The sequence below is a fragment of the Ruditapes philippinarum genome, unplaced genomic scaffold (assembly GCF_026571515.1).
Source record: "Ruditapes philippinarum isolate M1 unplaced genomic scaffold, ASM2657151v2 ctg4455_1_1_1_1, whole genome shotgun sequence".
Lineage (NCBI taxonomy): Eukaryota > Metazoa > Mollusca > Bivalvia > Venerida > Veneridae > Ruditapes > Ruditapes philippinarum.
This window is the reverse complement of record NW_026866981.1, coordinates 144,526-165,374: the sequence shown is the minus strand read 5'-3', so window position 1 is coordinate 165,374 and position 20,849 is coordinate 144,526. Positions and strand designations below refer to the sequence as shown.

At 31.0% G+C, this 20,849-nt stretch overlaps 1 protein-coding gene across 5 annotated transcripts in view; it reads right to left on the bottom strand.

The window, feature by feature from the left end:
- LOC132734395 (thyroid receptor-interacting protein 11-like) overlaps positions 1-20,849 on the bottom strand; it is a 64,739-nt gene that overhangs the window by 33,192 nt on the left and 10,698 nt on the right. The window contains exons 4-15 of one of the 5 annotated variants that reach the window (XM_060721129.1): positions 18,997-19,096; positions 15,835-15,980; positions 10,979-11,044; positions 9,573-9,749; positions 8,836-9,022; positions 8,308-8,411; positions 6,402-6,536; positions 4,958-5,075; positions 4,241-4,375; positions 2,004-2,284; positions 1,386-1,631; positions 340-427 (exon numbers count right to left, since the gene is read on the bottom strand). In XM_060721129.1, coding sequence (XP_060577112.1) covers positions 340-427; positions 1,386-1,631; positions 2,004-2,284; positions 4,241-4,375; positions 4,958-5,075; positions 6,402-6,536; positions 8,308-8,411; positions 8,836-9,022; positions 9,573-9,749; positions 10,979-11,044; positions 15,835-15,980; positions 18,997-19,096 — 1,783 coding nt within the window. The remainder of the gene's footprint in view (positions 1-339; positions 428-1,385; positions 1,632-2,003; positions 2,285-4,240; positions 4,376-4,957; positions 5,076-6,401; positions 6,537-8,307; positions 8,412-8,835; positions 9,023-9,572; positions 9,750-10,978; positions 11,045-15,834; positions 15,981-18,996; positions 19,097-20,849) is intronic. The other 4 variants (XM_060721130.1, XM_060721133.1, XM_060721131.1 and 1 more) reach the window with 4 other exon arrangements.

The window sequence follows — 20,849 nt, the reverse complement described above, 5'->3', positions numbered from 1 at the left end:
ATGTAGTTAATACAACCAACAGTGTCGCAACATAGCACAGATGAACATGCAGGCCTAGCTCTTTATGTATAATAAACCCTTGTTACCATTACCTCAAACATTCAAAAGATGAAATTATTCGTGAGATCAATAATAACTATTTCTGAGAAACTGATGTAACAACTTATTATAAAGAAGTAAAAAAACCAATTAAAGCAGAATTTTTCACAAGAGAGGTCAACTCAATCAATTTCATTTCTTGTTTCTTTCTATTTTGAAGTGCAATACTTCTTCAAAATACAACTAATAGCAATGCAGATTTCCTTCTTCAAGCAATAAAATCCTGAATTATGTTCCTACCTGCTTCTGTCTTAGAGTTATCAGTGGTGGAGGCAGACTGACACAACAATGTTGATTTCAAGGTTGTTACCTCTTTCTGCAGTGCTGCCTGTAACATAATAACTTTTCCATATCAACAACAAATACCTTTAACTTACCAAATAAGTTGAAATAACCATGCATAACTATTCACTCCATGTAAAATCTATAAGTTAGTCTAAAACTTCAACATAAATATTTTCTTTTAAAATATTTCTTGTATTTTCTAATAAAGTATCACATCTCAGACTTTTTCAAGTTCATAAATTTTGAATCATAGTACTAAAATAAATCAATCTACCTAATCAAATGTAGTTTTCTTTTTAATCTCTAGAAGCATTTAAACTACATACAGAAAGTGATGTACACATTTCTATGTGAACATTTTCGACACTTATTGTTGATGAGTACAAATAATATATCATGAAATATTAATTGTCAGGGATATATTCTATTACACATCAAGATTAAAGTAATATATAAACTACATGCATAAATAAATTATAATTAGTATTTTCAAACTGCTGTGCAACATAAAAGAAAAGTTTTAGCATAACTAAAGTGTAAGATAAAAAGTAAGAAACTACAAAAAGACAAACAATTTTTATAAAAGAGTCTCTATATCTGGACATTAAACCTAAAGCAAAGGTAAGACACAGCTTATCGAAGTCTCTATTCAGTGAAATCATTATTAGCCATTTAGCTGCTGGAATAGAAAGTTGTAAGCCTTTGCCACTAGTATAGACACAGCCAGTTTACATATCCATACAGTCTGACCATACTGTATACAGTATGTAGATCTTTTTTGGTACATTGATATTAAAATCTCCCATAAATATTGAATGGAAATTCAAAACTGAACAATTCCATACCACAAACTTTGCAAGTGAAGGATTAAACATACATTAACACAAACAAGCAAACAGAAATAAACCCCCCAAAAAACATCTAATCAGCTATAAATCTGTTCCTCTATGAAAATCAGACATCTTCAACTTTCGCTCTAGCATAAAACAAAACAAGCTAACCTTTTCCTCTACTAACAAATCTCTCTCTTGCTCTAACTGTGCATTAGCCTCAGTTAATAATCCAACTTTTCTATCTAGCTCTACCACTTCATCAGCTATCTCTGCCATACTATCTTTGTTTGGTTCAATTTCCTCCACCATACTGTTACTAGAAGTCTCCCCCATACCATCAATGGCAGCAGTAGGGTCAATAAGGTCAGGAAGGCCAGAAGTACTAGCCTCATGCTTAGCAACAGCTAACAAACCCTAATTGTTAGTAGAACATGCAATTAGCATAGAACAAGTGCTTTAACAAATTAGAACGAACAATTCTAAACAATGACATGTACTAAACTAAATTTCTAAAACACATTAAGTACGTATTAAGCAAACAGATATATCTATATGATACAATGAAATGTCTATACTGTAGAAAAGATAATACAAGTCATGCAATATATTTCTGTCAGAATATAATTTCTTAAGGGTATATATAACATTGACTAGACTCTTTAATAAAAAACACCCACTAAATATGATTTGAGCGACCTGGATCATGAATACCCATATTTACAGTTATTTCAGAAAGTCTGAAATATTTTAACTGTCAATGTTCAAGTAAAAACAAACATGGCTTACCTTCTTAGCTTCCGCCACATTTAGTGAATTCTCTTTAGCTTTCAACTGATTTCTCAGCTCTACAAGTACCCCTTCCAGAGCCTCCTTTTCACTCAACCAATCAGATTGCATCATTTCAAATTGATTAATCTCTGTTTCATAGTTCGAGATTTGACCTTTAAGTGTATTGACCTGCTCATCAAGTTCAAGGTTACGTCTAGAAATTTCTGAAAGGTCAGAGGTCAGGGAGGCAGAGTCACTGGCTATCATTAAATCATCGGCACCAGACGGTAGGTCAGAACCTAAATAGAAAATTGAAAATAAAATCTCATTTACATCTTGACAGAAGATTAAGTTTATGTTAAATGTCTTACATTGCAACCAAATAGAAATATATTAGAATGATATGGATTACATGACACTTCATCTCATAAACAAGAGGGCCATGATGGCCCTGAGGTCGCTCACCAGTATATAGGCCCCCCCCCAACCTCCCCCCCCCATTGTTGCAGGGCCAATTTAACCCAAGGGCTTTTATTTGCACAAACTTGGTAGACACCCATAAGAAGATGTTTCATGCTAAACATCTAAGCTCTAGCTCATTGGGCTTTTTAAAAGAAGATTTTTTTAAAGTTTTTACTATACACATATAGTAAAAAAAACAATGACACCCCTGGGGCCAGGCCAGTTTTGACCCCAGGGCTTTTATTTGAACAAACTTTGTAGACACTTACTAGAAGATGTTTCATGCTTAATATCTAAACTCTAGCTATTTCGGTTTTTTCAAAGAAGATTTTAAGTTTTTTGCTATACACATATAAAGAAAATCAATGACCCCCGGGGCGGGGCCAATTTTGACCCCATGTCTTTTATTTGAACAAACTTTGTAGACACTCACTAAAAGATGTTCAATGCTTAATATCTTAACTCTAGCTCTTTGGGTTTTTTTCAAAGAAGATTTTTTAAGTTTTTGTTATACATATATAAGGAAAATCAATGGCCCCCGGGGCGGTGCCAATTTTGACCCCAGGGCTTTTATTTCAACAAACTTGGTAGACACCTATTAGAACATGTTTGATGCTAAATATCTTAGCCATAGCTCTTTGAGTTCTTTAAAAGAAGATTTTTAAGTTTTTACTATATGCATATAGGGAAAATCAATGACCCCCCGGGGCGGGGCCAATTTTGACCCCAGGGCTTTTATTTGAACAAACTTGGGAGACACTTATTAGAACATGTTTCATGCTAAATATCTTAGCTCTAACTCTTTTGGTTCTTTAAAGGAAGATTTTTTAAGTTTTTACTATATGCATATAGGGAAAATCAATGACCCCCTGGGGCGGGGCCAATTTTGACCCCAGGGCTTTTATTTGAACAAACTCGGTAGACACCTATTAGAACATGTTTAATGCTCAATATCTTAGCCATAGCTCTTTGAGTTCTTTAAAAGAAGATTTTTTAAGTTTTTACTTTATGCATATAGGGAAAATCAATGACCCCCGGGGGGGGGGCCAATTTTGACCCCAGGGCTTTTATTTGAACAAACTTGGTAGACACCCATTAGAACATGTTTCATGCTAAATATCTAAGCTCTAGCTCTTTTGGTTCTTTAAAAGAAGATTTTCTAAATTTTTACTATATGCATATAGGGAAAATCAATGACCCCCCGGGGCGAGGCCAATTTTGACCCCAGGGCTTTTATTTGAACAAACTTGGTAGACACTCACTAGAAGATGTTTCATGCCAAATATCTAAGCTCTAGCTCTTATGGTTTTTTAAAAGAAGATATTTAAAGTTTTTTCTTTCGGTTGCCATGGCAACCAGAGTTCTGCATGGAATTAAATTCTTTGAACAATTTTTAAAGGTGACCACCAAAGGAACATTCCTGTGAAGTTTGGATGAAATTGGCTTAGTGGTTTATGAGGAGATGTCATTTAAAGTAAAAGTTTATGGACGGACGGACGGACGCCGGACGGACGCTGGACGAAAAGCGATCACAAAAGCTCACCCTGTCACTTTGTGACAGGTGAGCTAAAAATCCATTGATTAGTTTAAAAAGGAACTTTTTTCAATTGTGAGACAGAATGTGCCTTCAAACTAATGCATTTCATTGCTGATTTGCATGTCCAATCAGTAATGGTGGCATACAAGGACAGAATGTTTGACTCAATGCAGTTATGAGTATAATGTCAATTATTTACCAAGGTAAACTGTGATAAAAATCAAAAGACAAAGCCTAATGCAAAACCATAACTTACTTGAGCTAACTCTGACAGTCAGTCTTTCTTGGTTAACATTTTGTAAAGCTTTCTCTAGTAGAGCAACTTGTTCCTGTAAACCTACATTCTGTTCACGCAATACAAGTGTTTCCTTCTCTAAACTGTCCATCACTCCTAAACATTAAAATAAATTATCATATAATCATCAAAGAGGACTTGTTTTATCCATATTTTGAAATTTCATTATGTACCATAAACATTTTTTTCTCTGAGCAGTACTTACAAAACTGAATATGTTTGACTACCCGATAATTTATTTGTCATTAACATTTGTAGACAATTAAAACTATAGTATGTTTAAATCACACTGGCACAGTCAAGGTCATATGGCAACTCTCTAGCTTTATCGGACAATTAGGAATTGAGGTGTATCTCTATGTATTATTCAAGGAATAAATGGGCTATCTGAGTAAACAGTAGAGTAGCTTGACATGTTTCTAAAGTGGAAATTCTCAAAGTTCCTTGAGGGATATGAACCAACAGTGGTGAGGGCCAAGTGTCTGGGGCATTCCAACAAACAGTGGCCAAGTGGTTGCAGTATTGATACCAACATTGGTGGGGGTCAATGACATCAACAACTCAGCCATCAATGAGTCAGTGAACATCTTATTAAATTTATCTAGAAAACTATTTTCAAAGCAAGGGACAATGATTTATTTTTCTATAGGTCGTATTTTTATGATTGCCACTATTTACCAGCAGTTAGTTTTTGTTGTTCTTTGTCCCCTAGTTCTTCTGCCAATGACTGGGTTTCATTCCTCAGTGAATCATTCAGATCAGTTAAGTTACTTACAGCACTTTCTAATTCTTTCTTCTGAAATAATAAATTTATACCATATAATGTCCACTGCCATACATTTAAATATGTTTGGTCACTAGTCAAAGATAAAATGCTACCATGCTAATGTTCAAATGAATTTTGATATGTAAAGTCATAGAGTATTAAGGACTGTCATGGATCAAATAAAAATTCTACAAGATTTTACACATGTAGAAGATTGTGATGTTTACAGATTTGTATAAATCTTTTGTAAAAAAACATAACTGTTAAATTTTCTTGACTAATTTTGTCAATACAATAACACAGACAATCTCTTCATCCATTCCTAAACATCTCTAATTTTATACCTCTCAATTTATATAGATAGGGAGATTAAGATGTATTTCAGTGGCTTTATTTTTGTTGGATTATCCTTAATCCCCATTATACAGTCTCATGTAAAGAACTACAAGATACCATGCATTAAACCAATTAAGATCTTTACAACAAATCAATAGGATACAAGATTTTGTAAACAGTTGCATTAAAACTTGTTTAAGAGAAATCACTTATACAACTTGTAGACTAAATTTCTTCCCCGCCCTGAATAAACTTGTTTAAAAAAGACTTTAAATTTATCTCCTTAATATTTTGTTTATAAGATATATCTAACCAAATTCAAGTTTACAGTTATCTCCTGCAAACAGTATATTAGCATGAAATCAGTGAAAAGACACACTTTGAGGATATTATACATTTGTATATATGTTTGTTAAAGCAAAGATTGTTCTTTTGCACTGGTTAAACTTTTATGCATTAACACATGGAAGGTTTTTGTTATTCTAAATAAACATTATATCTATAAGATTGATGATTAATGACCACCCAATCCCACCTTAAAAAACCCTCCTAATCACAACACTTATGCTGGTGAATTAGTAAGATATTTCCTTTGTGCTTAAATTAAATGTATAAAAAATTCACAACAAAAAATTGTCTAATGTCAATAATTACATCTTTATTGAGAACATAACTCTTAGACCTGTATGGAAGAGTTTGATAATCATGTCACTGAGGTCACATTATACTAAGGTGTTTGTTAGGCTGCTGGGAAACACTAAAACCTTACCATTTCAACATTTTCATAACTTCATGGATATAACAAAGGGGAGTAAATTTTGATAAATGTGTGCAGGATGTGTGATCAGAAACAAAACAACAAAAAAATTAAGAAAAGCAAAACATAAAACACACTTTTCAACCTTCAACTAAATGGTGGAAACAAAAATATTTGAATAAACAACATAAGGGTCAATATTAAAAATCGTAAAAAAAAATGGAACTACAGAACTTGACAACATCCATGCAAAGGGAGCTAACCTGTTCATTTGATGAAATCAATTGATTAACAAGTTTATCTTTTTCCAAGAGTAACTTATTTCTACGGTCAATGGCCTTCATATCCATCTGTTGACGGACATCCCGTAAATCACTCAATATCTCCAAAGTATCAGCCTGTAGAGAATACCAGTTATAATACTTTTACATTCATACCATTCATAATGTTTTTCTAAAAAAAAAAGTAAGATAACTCTTGAAGAGCTATCCAAAAAGCAGTGACAGTAGTCTCCCTTGTTGTGATATAAAGCATTAAAGCTGTCTGAAGATTATTATCGAAAAAGTAATTAGTGATCGTTAAGTTTTTTTTACAATACAAAGTTTTTAGACAAAAGTGAAACCTAACAACCTTGCATGTCAATGTATTTAATTGATATTGGCATATAAAAGTGTCTAGGTTTACCATGTAACATTCTTTAACTTCAGAGAAACCTAACAACCTTGAATGCCCTTGCACTAAATTGATACTGACATGTCAAAATGTCTAGGTTAATAACTAGAGTATGATACATTCCTATTTTACAAATACACAGTTAATAAAAAAGTAAAGTTCATATGCTGGGACATGTACTAGCTTCACTTAACTCTTGCATATATCTATAGACAAAATTAAAATATAATGGACAATACTAAATTATCTAAACATATGCTCTAAAGAAGCAAATTAACAAATAGGGGAGACAACTGGAAACTAATTATAATAAGGGAGCCAATTACCTAAAAGCATGCAGAGAAACTCTAGACCCAAATATGTAGATATAAATTCTCCATTTCAAACAATTTATTGTACATTAAAGCAGGTATGACCTCACATAAAAAGAATCCCAAGACTGCATATGACTGGCAAGTCAGAACTGTTTATAAAAGCAAATACACCCATGTAAGCACTAAATGTGAAATACTGGGAGGTGATTAATGTTACTTTGCCATTAATTATTGCAAAACTTAACTGCTGTAATGTATTCATGTACAGCTAATATTACTTCAAATAAAATGCCATTATCAAAAGAATATTACAAAAAAAACATACAAGTATAAAGATTTTTTTCTTCACTTTATACCTGAGTAATAAATCTCTCAGCTATGTCAGTTTATCTTTTTTCATTTAAGTTTTATGTGCCACTGATATATCAAACAACTAAGTTAAAGATTTCTTTATGTAAACATCAGTATCTTATCTTGTTTTAAAATCAACTACATGTATCTAATAACAAGCAGTGCTCATATCTATGCCACCTCCTGAGTTTATAGCAATAACAGCCTATGGTACCACGAAGTCTGATCAAAATCTCCCCTACTGGCTACTTGATATTATGTTGTTTTTTTCCATAATGAAACCCCCTTAATCAATTATGTGCAGTTCCAAATACAAAGAAGGCCAAGTCCATTACAAACAATTAACAGGGTAGGTGAGTGATAAAGATATAAGTAAAGAGAAGGTAAGAGGTAACAGGTAAGTAATAAAGTTCAAATTTCAGATTTACCAGATGCAAACCAAAAATATTCAACCACTTCTGCATGCATTTATATTTCAATACAGGCAAATAAGCATTAAGTATTAAACTAATTAGTGATTTAAAAAGCATGCTGTGTTTAAAAAATTGCTTTAATCAAAAGATGTGTTAAAGAAGCCAAATATTTATAAGAAAAATATGCTTGAATATAATATACATTTAAGGCCGGTAAAAATGAAAAAATAAAAAAAAATAAATTAAAAATACTGAATACATACATTTAAGACAAGTTAAGAACTGAACTGGAATAAAAAAAAACAACACAAACAACATAACATTGCAAAACATGCAGGGAGAGACTCTAAGCTTTAAACAAATTACACCTAACAACAGATCATGCAAACATGAAGTGGGTGTGGTCACAATGATTTTACATGGTTTGCATCCAGCTGATCTAAGAGTTGTTCTTTAGTTTCCACTAAATCTCTGCCCACCTGATCACGGTCTTCTTCCAAACGCTTGATCTCCTCTTTTGCCACTGAAATAAAAATCAGTAAATATAGTAAATATATGAAATGTTTGTAATTCTCTAACAATTTTTCATACATTTTTGTTTCACTGGATGAAAAAACACTCAAATTGAAACATTAATCCATAACTGTACTGAAACTTAAGTGACCATTGTAGAGCCAGACCAGTCTGCACAACTATAGAGTCTAATCAGTCTCTGCACAATTGGCTGACAAACTTGATATCCCCAAAACTTGTAATGGACAGTTCCAAAAGATATAAGATGGGAATGTCCATTTAAGAAAATTAGCAAGTTAAGAGTAAAGCATATGTAAGTTTTCTTTAAAAGCGTTCTCTTGTTTTCATATATGCAAATTGCACAATGTATATTTGAGTACTGTCATAAAAGAATTCATCACTTATTGAATGCCTATATTTATCAATATTTCTACCTTTAAGCTGGTTTTCTAGATGTAGACTGTGTGCCTGTTTGACAGATAATTCAGACTGGTATCCCTCCACTGATTCCTTCAGACTTGTTATCTGTTTCAAGTTAGATTCTCTCTCTGATTTAAGGTTTGTGATTTCTTCATTTAATGCTGCAATAGATGCTTTCAGACTGGCAGTCTCCTCAGGTACCTAGACAATAGAAGTTAATAATCTAAATATACTTTTTAATAAAGATCATACATACATCTTATAATCTTATGTATTTCAGAGCATGATGCAATAAACAACATTTTTGTTTTGTTTTGTAGTCACATTTTAACCATCATGCCATCTTATTATGATTAAATATGTTTTAAATTGTATTTTTAGTATAGGCAGTACTTTGAAAAGTCATCATTGCTGTTAAGGTCAACTGGCTGGTTTCACTACACAAGAAAGAATTATATTAAAAGGGACAACATCCCAATTACATGAACAACAATGTATGTAGTGTAAATAGATACATAACACTTTACATTTAAGAATTCTTAACATAAAATGCAGCCTTATAAATAAATGTAATTCACAGTAAACAGACATGTCCCCGTCCCCCTTTCCTGCTGAGCAATTTTGGTCAATTACCCTCAAATCATAATTTACTGATTTACTGTTACACTAGAGTAAACAAGTGTCCAATTAAGACTAAGGGACATAAGTGACCCATTAATATAAAATATTTAACAGTACCACTCATACATACCTGAGATTCCCAGCCCTCTGACCCCCAATCCATTTCTTGCATCTTGGCCTTGAGTTGAGCAATCTCTTCTTTGTGTTTTTTCCGCATCTGAGCAAGTTTGTGTGTTTGTGAGTCTTGAAGGGCAGATAACTCATGCTGCCTGGAGTCCTTTTCATGTGCCAGTTGATGTTGTAGTTCCTGGTAACAAAAATACACTATCAGATATAAAGTTTAAACAGAAAAAGACTAAAATAATATTGAAACAGAACCATAAATAAATAAATTAACATCAGACATGTTATCATATATTTATTTATTTTTATGCATTTATTTACTGCAACTTTGCATAGTTGCTCAAATTAAGAGTTTCCTTCATATAATGAAACTTATTAAAGCAACATGCCTCCGGATTTTCATGAAAATTTTGAAAATGTATTTCAAAGAAAATATTGTGAAGTGAACAAAGAAAATTATTTATTCATTGCAAACGGCACTTTCATTCAATTTAGTTTACCGGAAAGAGGTCAAAGTACGCAACAATAATCTTTATTGTTAGTCACACAGTAGGAATATGGTGATATATACAGCAAGATCAGCCATTAATGGCACAAAGCATGTAAATCATTACTTGAATCTTGAATATCCTTACTTGTCTTAAAACATAAGTGTATTTTTTTCAAGTTTGATTTTTTAAATATTTTGGGTAATCAGGTGGTGTGCAGCTTTAAAAAAGGACATATTAAATAAAACGTTTCTATGATTCAAATAGGATATTCCTTTGTAAACATCTATGAGTGAAGTAAACATCATATATCAAAACATGTTACATAAGATGCATTATAACCAGACATCAAAACCACAAAATTACTTTGACAACACCCTTTATATGGTGAAAACATTATCTGGGAAGAAATATGCTTACTAGGCATATGACAATTTTCGTTATAATTATACATGTACTTTTAACCACAAGTTTCAAACATGTGAAATTTATTGATATTTATTTTTCATACAAGAAACATTATATTGTACAAGAAATATTATATTGAAATGCAGGTAGTATTGTGTTTTCTCACCATTGGAATGCTGGGACTGAAAGTTAATAGTCTTTGTCACCAATATAGAGCCAAGCCAGCCTAACATAATAACATTTGTGACCTCTTTACTTTTATCAATTTTGAATTTAATCTAGAACCCCCCCCCCCCACAATTGTTAATTGACTGTACCCAAAAACAGAACCTATGAAAGTGAATACACTTAACTTTGCAATCATTTTTATTATTCTTTTCTTTACAAAAATTTACTATTCCATTAAGACTAGACTGAGACAAAGTGGAATTGGCAAGACACCAGTTTGACTAATATAGCATAACATAAATAATATAGTCAATATTTGTATCATAATTTTTTAACTTTTTCTACATACCTGTAATTGTTTTTTGAGTACAGCTTCATTGTCCTTGCTATCAGGCACAGATCCATCTCCAAATTTCTAAATAAATCAAAACAAATTCATTATAATTCCAGATTATAAAGCATAAAACGCTGTCAGTCTGAAAGCATCCATTGCAGCTTTACATGTGCAAATCACATTGAAAGAAACTTCTTTTAAAATGTATTACTGTTTCCTATTCAAAACTCAAACAAAGACTGTCCTTCATTAGAATGTCTGATGTGTATAGACTTTTAACTTACAGCAATAAAACAAGAGATTATGGTTTTACACCTGACTTTACTATCTTATCTTTGTTGGCCCATTTTCTGCCATATATCTATATGACACTGGTCAAACATTCCAAATTAACCAAGCTTGTTGCCCGTTCCTGGACACTGACCAATATTTAAAGTTTACAATCTATATTCATGTTGACTAAGTGGTTTGTATCAATGTTTACATGGCTTTACTAAGTCTTTTGATCAAAGAAATGTGTAACATAATTAACTTAATAAGAATAAAGATTTTTATCATGTTTAAGATAACAAATGTGAAATGATTATTTTAGATCTTAAACAATTCTTAAGTGTTAAAAAGTATCATTTTATTTACATTTAATATTCAACTTAATTAGATTTATACTATATTAAGAAAAAGTTTGAAAAAAAAAAGATTTAAAATTATTTATTAATATATAACAAACAAGGAACTCTATAAATATTCATAAATCATTTGCAGTACAAATGTACTAAGTTATTGCTTTTGTTTAACCTACCAAAGAAAGATAAAAATACTTAAACATGTACTTAACAAAGTATATAACTTAATTTTCAAGCAAAAAAAAAATCCACCACAAAAACTTACAACAACAAACTCAAACTTTTACATGTTTGTCAACTGAAAAAAGAATTACAAACCTGAAGAAATAACTTTTTTGTATCCAAACTAATGTCAGAAAGGCACAATTCACTTTTTTAGTTTATTAAAAAAAAAATTACAGTTCAATAGCCCTTTGTTCTATCTACTTGAGCATAAATAACAACAGTCCAAAAGTAAGTTTTTCCGTGAATCAACTTAAACTATAAGTTGTTTACAAGAAGTCAACAGTTTCTTTGAATTAACAAGTCAAGTACTTAATTTACAAGTTAAACAATTGTGAACTGTATACACTGACTTTTAAATACATTATCACCCCCCTCTGGTTTCCTTTCTTTGGTGGTGTCTTACTTTCACATTAAATGCACAAGAGAAAATGAAATCATTTCAGGACACAAAACACACACCCTTTTTGTTTCACAATTTTACAAGCTTTTGCACACATTAAACAATACAATTACTTTCAATTAATAATGATTAAATAAATGAATTAATTAGTTTCAAAAATACATGTATATAAACCTTCCTCAATTTAATTTCATTCAATAAATGTACTGGATTTTGTGGTTGTGATAAAAAATCATACTGATATACGGCCTTTTTCTCCATACTCATTACTAGCATTAAGATGAGCTTGAACCCACAAAATTATCACTTGAACTCTTAACCTACTGGCAGCAACAGATTTGACCTATACCACCAGTGCAGACCAAGATCTGCCATGCCGTCTCGATATAGTCCGCACTCATTGCTATTCAGTCAATTTACATTTTTTGAAATTTTGATCATTTTCTCTAAAACTAATGAATGAATGTGTCCAGATTTAAAAGATGGACAAGTCCATTTAAGATTTTTAGAGTGGTAAGGGTTAATTAACAAACCCGATTACCCAATGTTCTCTTCATTTTGAAAAAATGTAGCATAGTTAATCACAATTACATCAACCTAACGGCACACTAACCCATACAGCAACGTTAAACATTACCTCCAATTTATTCTATATTATAAAATTAAATCCAACTCTTGCACTTAAAGCCAATTTTTCTTGAGCAGACTTATATAACAGACATGTTTCCTGAAACTTTCATAAACTTTATAAAAAAAACAATCTATGTTCAAAACCAGACAAATAATTCTATCAATTACTGTTACTCCTATCTTGACAAATCATTAAATCATTTAATTTTCTAAAGCGCTTTTCTAATTTGTGACATCAAAAATGTATATAAATTGCATTTAACCCTGGTTTGTGCATGACTGAGATGGATTTACTGTGAATAAAACATTGAAAGGCCCGTAGATTAACCTTGCTACATGGGAGATAAGAAACAGTTGATATTATTCAAACCTCCTCAATTTAAGTGACAAGCACATTCAATTATTGAATTTTATTTGCACAGACCTGTCTCAACACAGCCTACATCACAATCATTTCAAGGTGAGTCTTTGTGAAAAAAAGTAAGATATTAGAAAAAAGATATATACATGTATATATTGAGACGTTTTCACCCACGGATTAAATTTATTTCTAATCTATTGTTAAGTATACATTTGTAATAATAAACAATAACTAGAAAGTGATATACATTGTACATTTATATATTATACTGTGCTCCTCTTAGTTCACGGTACTTAACACTTTGAAGCAAGAAAGAAAACAACACTTAAAACTTATGGTACAAAAATTGTCATAAGCTGTAATATATAGGTATTTTCTGCTGTATGACACAAGGAAACAACATCATATTTAGTCAAAATCAGTTTAAATGAGCCAGACGTAGACCATTTGTCGGCCATTTTGAAAACAGTATTTCATCATTTAAATCGCGGTAATGGTGTTTCATTTCATTTTTTTCATGTTTCAGTTAAAATTTCTACATTTTATTTTGCATAATGTTAAATATTAAAATTATCATTACTTTGTAACTCAAATTTATTTTTTCAACAAACAGGAACATTTAGAAAATGATGATTGTTTCAGACGTATGCACAAATTTAACGGACTATTCTTGCTTTTTGCAGAATTTTGTAAAATGTTTTACGTAAAAATCTGTAGATTTAAAATATTTTGCACAAAAACTTTGTTGTTTAGGTGTTTGAATAAAATATGTCAATTCTGACCAATTTTAACACTGGTTAGATAAAAATATGCCATTACCGTGAAATAAGTGATGACGCTGATTTAGTAATGTTGAGTATATATATAGCTTCCACAGGTACTTAATCAACTTTTAATTGAGAATAAGTTAAAATTTCCATTTTTAACAAGTTGCATACAATGACTTGTCAGTGTTGTTGATCAATATAAGTATTTCATTAGAAAACATAAGATAATCCTGTCCTTACATTCGGTCAAAAAGTTATCCTTCCAAAACTTTTATGTTTCACTTTTTTGTCTCCAAAATTAGTAACAGTTTGTTTCACCATCACTGATAAACAGTTGAGTCCACAATGTCTATTTATTTATTTAAGGAATATTTCAACATAAATCTTTTTTTACCTGTGATCTAATGCATAAGGAAAAGTTGACTATTACAAGTATTTGAGGGAAAATTTATGACCGTTGAAGATAAAAAGGATAGTGGGGTTGTAAGGAAGTAAACACCCGCCAACAGATAACCTGACGACCTTCAGTTATCTATTGCAGGGCACAAGCGCTGGGATTTCCCCTTAACAGGATGTCAGAGATTACCTAGGTAGATGCAGTTTTAAACACATGAATTATTTTATCAAGGAGGGTTGTCTTATATGAAACACAGTAAAGCTGTCAAATTTGTCTAAATATTGGCAAATCAACACTTAACATGAAATAACTCTTTTTAAGTTTATAATTAAATCCTGATAAGGTTATAATTGTTTAAGTCATAAGGTAGAATATAAAAATACCCTTTTAAGATCATTAAAAATACTCAAAGAGATTTTTAATTCCCCACTCATGCATTTATCTAAATACTCAAATACTGTTTTGTGCTTAATTCCATATTGTACATCATATTCATTTTTTCCCTTTCAGTCTCCGCTTTATTTCCAACATAATCTTTGCATGTTTTGCTAGTGCAAAATACATTTGTTGTATCTGAATACATATACTGGGATCCTTCATATTTGCCGGACAATCAGTTTCATATTTACCGGACAACCAGTTTACCGGACAAAATCTATTCCTGAGCTTTATTTTTGTTTCGATTCAAAAGACACTAACATCATCGATATCACAACTTTTCTTTCTGCCATGGTTCAAATACATCAACTCTTGACTTTGAATGCAACAGGTAATTATAATTGCCAATGCTCCAAGAATAAAGGTCAGACAGTCTGTAGATATAAGCAGTTATGACCAGACTACATTGTTGCCTTTAACCTTAGCATTTTGACATTAACATTTGACCTGCTGAAATTTATGTAATGGATTTTGCCAAATTTTGAATATGGAACAGTCTGTTCAAACTTTTAGGACTACAAAAACTGAGCTACCAACAGTAAAGAGCCTGATCAAACTGTACGTTGGCCAAGTTCTATACTTGTTACAAAAGTTTCTGCAGGTGAAGCATCGAAATCGCATATAACAAAACAGAAATTTCCAACTTCCCAGCAGAACAAGTAGTTTATCAGCTAGCAGTGTAATTGTTAATTAAATTTTAATGTTTATAAAAGGTGAATCAAGGTTAAATTTCAACCACAAGCTATTGTTTTATCACACTGAAATAATCAATGACCCAAATTTTCATATTCCTCTTATCATCTGCTAGATGGTATTTGAAATATGAGAAGCAAAGCCAAGCATGGGGCTTGGAGCTTTGATTACTTGTGTAAATACTGTTCACAGTTCAAACACAGAATTTCTGATAAACCCTCAACAAACAGTTCAATCACTGGTACAAATACAATGTACCATGAACAAAATCAAATATAGGATGTATGGAAAGAAAAGAATCCATCAAAATTAGCTTTATCTTTACGCTGTTGCTTACATTTTGTTGTTGAACAAGCTCTTTCCAATGCTGACACTGGGCTTGAACCTGACGCAGGTCGCTACGGAGACGGTTGATGTCATGTTGCATGGCAATACTGTCACTAAAGTCATGTTCATCCCCTCCATAGCTAACACTTTCAAAACCTGAAAATCAAAAATATAGTTTTTTAAATGTCTCATAATGAACTCGACCGATACTAGAATCTACACAAATCATACCATAAATTTTGTTAATAAATATAAAACACAAGAAACAATACAAAGGCAAGGGCTGCTTAAGCATTCAGCACATCTGATGTTATTTTCATATTAAAAAGATAACATTTATAACACATGGCTAATTTCTACTTTATGGTACGTATGTATATCTGAAGTAACTGTCTTAAGATCAGTTCAAGGGAGATAACTTTACTTTTCCAAAGCTAACAAATCATCATAATTATGTTACACACAATGCTATATATACAATTCTTTTTTAGAAATACCACTGTAATGTATATGAAACATGATTGTCCATTGGAGCAGCAACTGTATGCATAATGATAAGAAACCATTTTTGTTTTCAAAATCATCTGCACAGCTTATATTTTCAAATTCTAAATGCCATTTTACTAAAATCCTACCTAAAGAACGCCCCCAAACCCCTCCTTATAAAGTAAAGAAAATTAATCAAACAGAAAAGTTAAACTTTTGTATCTGATCTTGTTTCTACAGATAAATCTATTTATAGGTAAAAAAGCTTTTTTTAACTAAAATACAAAAATTCAAAAGAACAATTAATACACAATAACACGGGATTTGCTACGTATTATCTGAGAGTTGAACCTAATTCACTCTACCATCTTTTTGAACAGCCACAATATAACGATTTTGGTAAGCTGTATAAAACATGGTATTGAAACTGCTTGTGAGATTTCTGTATAACCTAGCAACTATCAGTTGTGTTTGGGCCGACACATTCACGTTGCTTCAACAAACCTTTAGCCATATCAGGTTAAAACATTGTAAATTGTTCAACAATCTTAACCCTACGCTAAGATAAGAGCTAAGTTTGTACATGTACATATATGATTTCATGAGAAACTTTAAGCTGACTAATTCAATTAAAATTTCACTCATTCACCCATTTTTCTTAGAAAAAATAATGCCTCTCGTTCAAATGCAGATTTCTTTGAACAAACATTTTTCATTTGAATATATGATATTGTTATGTGAAAGGTTTTTTAGTATAATTTATTTATTTTCAATTTGAAGGATGACGTGTTGGGAAGAGCGAATTTCTTTAATTTATCCATCATGATTTTAACAAAATCTTCAATGCTATCAACTGTTTAATGTTCTTACAAGTAAAATTACTTAGAAAATATCTCAAACTTTTTACATGTATATATAAATATTACAAATAACTCATCCCACATCTGATTTCACTACTATAAACAGTTAAAACAATACATTTAACGCAACCAAATTTGAAATTTATACAAGAAACAATCTGATTGGTGGATATTCAAATATCTGAGCATTTTTGAAAATTTTCAAACTGATAACAGTTTTCGTAATAACGCTTTTAAAACATGAGTTAGTCACTTGAACTTTAGACTTGTAGATTTTTTTGACAGCGTCACCGGAAACCGGGTATGAGAGCTATAGATAAAACGTAACTTAGCCTAGAGAGAATGGTATTACTAGATTGTGCAATATCTTAAATCAAGACCAAAAAAAAAAATATATATAAAATAGACTTTAGACTTTGTTTTTCATGTAATATCTTGCATGTAAAAAAGAAATGCAGTAATATTGTTTAAACTTTGATTTATATAGAAGATTATTTTGTTGATGCATTTTTTTTTTAATATCAATTCTACAAATCCAAAAAAAATTAGACAAAAAACAATCATTAATTTATCACATATTACAAGTTAGAACCTGGTTTTATGTTCAATATCATTTTAAGGCTTATACAAGTTTTTAGCTATTTTGTTTTTGTTCTTTTGTTTTATTTTCGTTTGTTTATGATAAATAAAGCTCATTTGTGAAAATTGACAGTCAGTAAATACATAATATAATTAACAGTTTACTGCAAAGAAATAGCGAAACATGTTAGTCAGATACCAGTTATTATAAATGGAAGCTATGTCCATGCAAAATTGAAGAAGAAAAAACAACACTCCAGCAATAAACAGGTCTAAAATAAAAGTTTAATATTTACAATAGTGTAGTTCAAATACTAAAAATGTTACATCTGTATGTATGTGCATTTCTACTGAAATGATTAGTGTATGATTTAAAAGTATAAAACTTTAACCTTATAAAATGGTAATCAATTAGCCACAAGTATAAAGCTAGGCCAGCCTGCACATTAGTGCATTCTGACCAAGCACTATACTGTTGGTAATTAAATTTCTTTTGTGTTTATACTGAGCTCTTTTTAAACTGTCAATAAAGTGTTCCAAATTCAAAATAGGGCTACTCCATTACACAATTTCTGATGATTAATAGTTAAAGAATAATACAGAAAATTTTAAAGTCTAAAATCTAAAAGGCTTGAGGGCAAGCATAACCGTACATGTTTGTCGAGCCAACAACTCTGATAACATTGTGCAAGAGAACAGTTTTTAAAAACAATAAATAAACAAAAAGTTATAAAACAGAAAGTAAATATTGTACTTCCTCCATGTATTGATATTGTGAGTGTAATTAAACATTTCAACACCACCATGTCTATATAACAAGTGTACTTGTCTGCACTTTATATCATACAATCCTAACTCCTTACCTGAACAACTTCATCAAACATAAAAATCTACTTGAGAATTTGCAATTCACATGTGCTACAACTGAAATTATTATAAAATTTTAATGGAGTTTTTCCTCATTCTATGTACTTTTTGCAGGGTAAAATGGAGACTTTCTCGGCCTCAATACATTGTCACATGTACCAGCAGGAACCTGCATAAAACTATCAATACATTTGTATTTCATCAACTTAGTAGCTGGCTGGATCTTACAATGGACGAAATTCATCTTTTTCAAGGAATGCATTTCAAAATTAGTATTCAAAGCTATATGATTTATCTTTCAATGGAGTGCGACATTTTATTCACATAGATACAATATGCTATATGTGTCATAATAAAATATGAACTAATCCTGAACATACCATTGTCACTGTCAAGTCGGAGTACTGCAGGTTGCGTTTCCGAACTCACATAGGAACTTTTCAACTCCTGTACTTCATGCTTTAATGTCTTTATTTCTTTCTGAAAACAACCATACATAATAAATTATAAACTACATGACAAAATATTTTGCAGACAAACATATAGTAATATCTTTTAAGATTTTAAGAATGTTTCACTTTGCAATAGTGCTAATATTGGTAACAAATATTGTGGTTACTCAACGAACAATTTCCCAATTATCATAAAGGAATGCAACCTTACGAATAAATGGAAATGTGACAGTACTTATTGTATTTGTTTTATAGAATATCGGTGAGGCTAAGAACTGAACCCAAACTGAATAATATGTAGAGAAATTAATATATATAGAAATATATGAAACATTAAATAACAGAAAGTGTTATTTCAGTATACTGTAATATTAACTATGACACTGCACTTTTTTTAAACAGAGATAAATTCTACAATTGCTATAGCATTATCAGTTAAAATATTTATGTTTACACAATGTGAGACTTGTCAGAATGTAATTATATAATGAACATCTCGAAAGGAGGTTTAGATAAAACTATTAATAACTATCCCTATGATGTCCCATGTGGGAGAGATGCGTTATTATATAATCCCTAATAATGTTTTACTGGCACTTATATGACAGTACCCCCCTAGACAACACAAACATGCTTAAATCTGCTTATGTAATAATCCTACAGACACATTGATAAAATAAAGCTGCTTGTATAAAATGTACAAATATTGTCACTTATCAACTGAATAAATGACTTTAAATGCATTACTTTATTGAAAATGATTAATTCCAACTATCAGACTTAAAATCAACAGGCAAGCAATTCAATCTAAGTAACAAATGTATGTAATTATGACGTCATAAAACGCATTTCCAACTGATTATTCTATAACAGACTAATGTCTAGTTTTAACTGTCCCTTGATAAATCAGCAATTTTAAAGCCAAACTGAAACCAATGGTATTGGTATACAGGAATTTGATACAGTGTCTAAATTATAGGCTGGGATGACTTTATAACATATATGACAGAAAAAACAAATCAGTCAAAAAATACCCAAAGAAACCCTCAACTTAGAGAGGAAATTAACTATAAGGGAGGGAAATATGAGTTTATGCATGTATATACAAAAACATCCAAGACTAATATTATAACAGGCCAACCAAGATTTTAAAGGGAAAAAATCCAAATTAAATTACATTTATAATGACTTAGCCACTGGGTTGATTATCACCAAAGTATTATATAAAAACAACCCAACAGAACAGAAAGTACTCACTGACAAATTAGATGAAAGCTTCTTGCACTCAGGAGGAGATGATATTTGGTTATCCTGAATTCATATTTATAGTTACAGGTTTTTTTATTTATTAATTAGCAAGGCCTAACATTACAACATAAAGAGAGATGATACTATATAACTGTTTATTACCGTGTCAGTTTTATATTTACAAGATATATAGTTCTTGTTTATGTAATTATCTAACAAAGTGTTTCCCTTGTGAACAAAGTTAGCAGTGAAGAACCATAAACAAATATTAACCATGACCAATTTACAATAATATCAATGCAAGACATCAAATGAAAGTTTCTAGTTCCAAAAGTTAAGTCACATTACAGTTAGTAGCAAAACTGTAATGTGACATTTATGTATGGCATCCAAGGCATAAAAAATTTATCATTTATGATAAACAAGTTGCGTCAGTTAATCCACAATAACTTTACAGATAAATAGTTGTACCAGTTTAGACACAAATTACTGTAAATGATCATCAATTTGCATTAGTTATGCTGATAATCAAT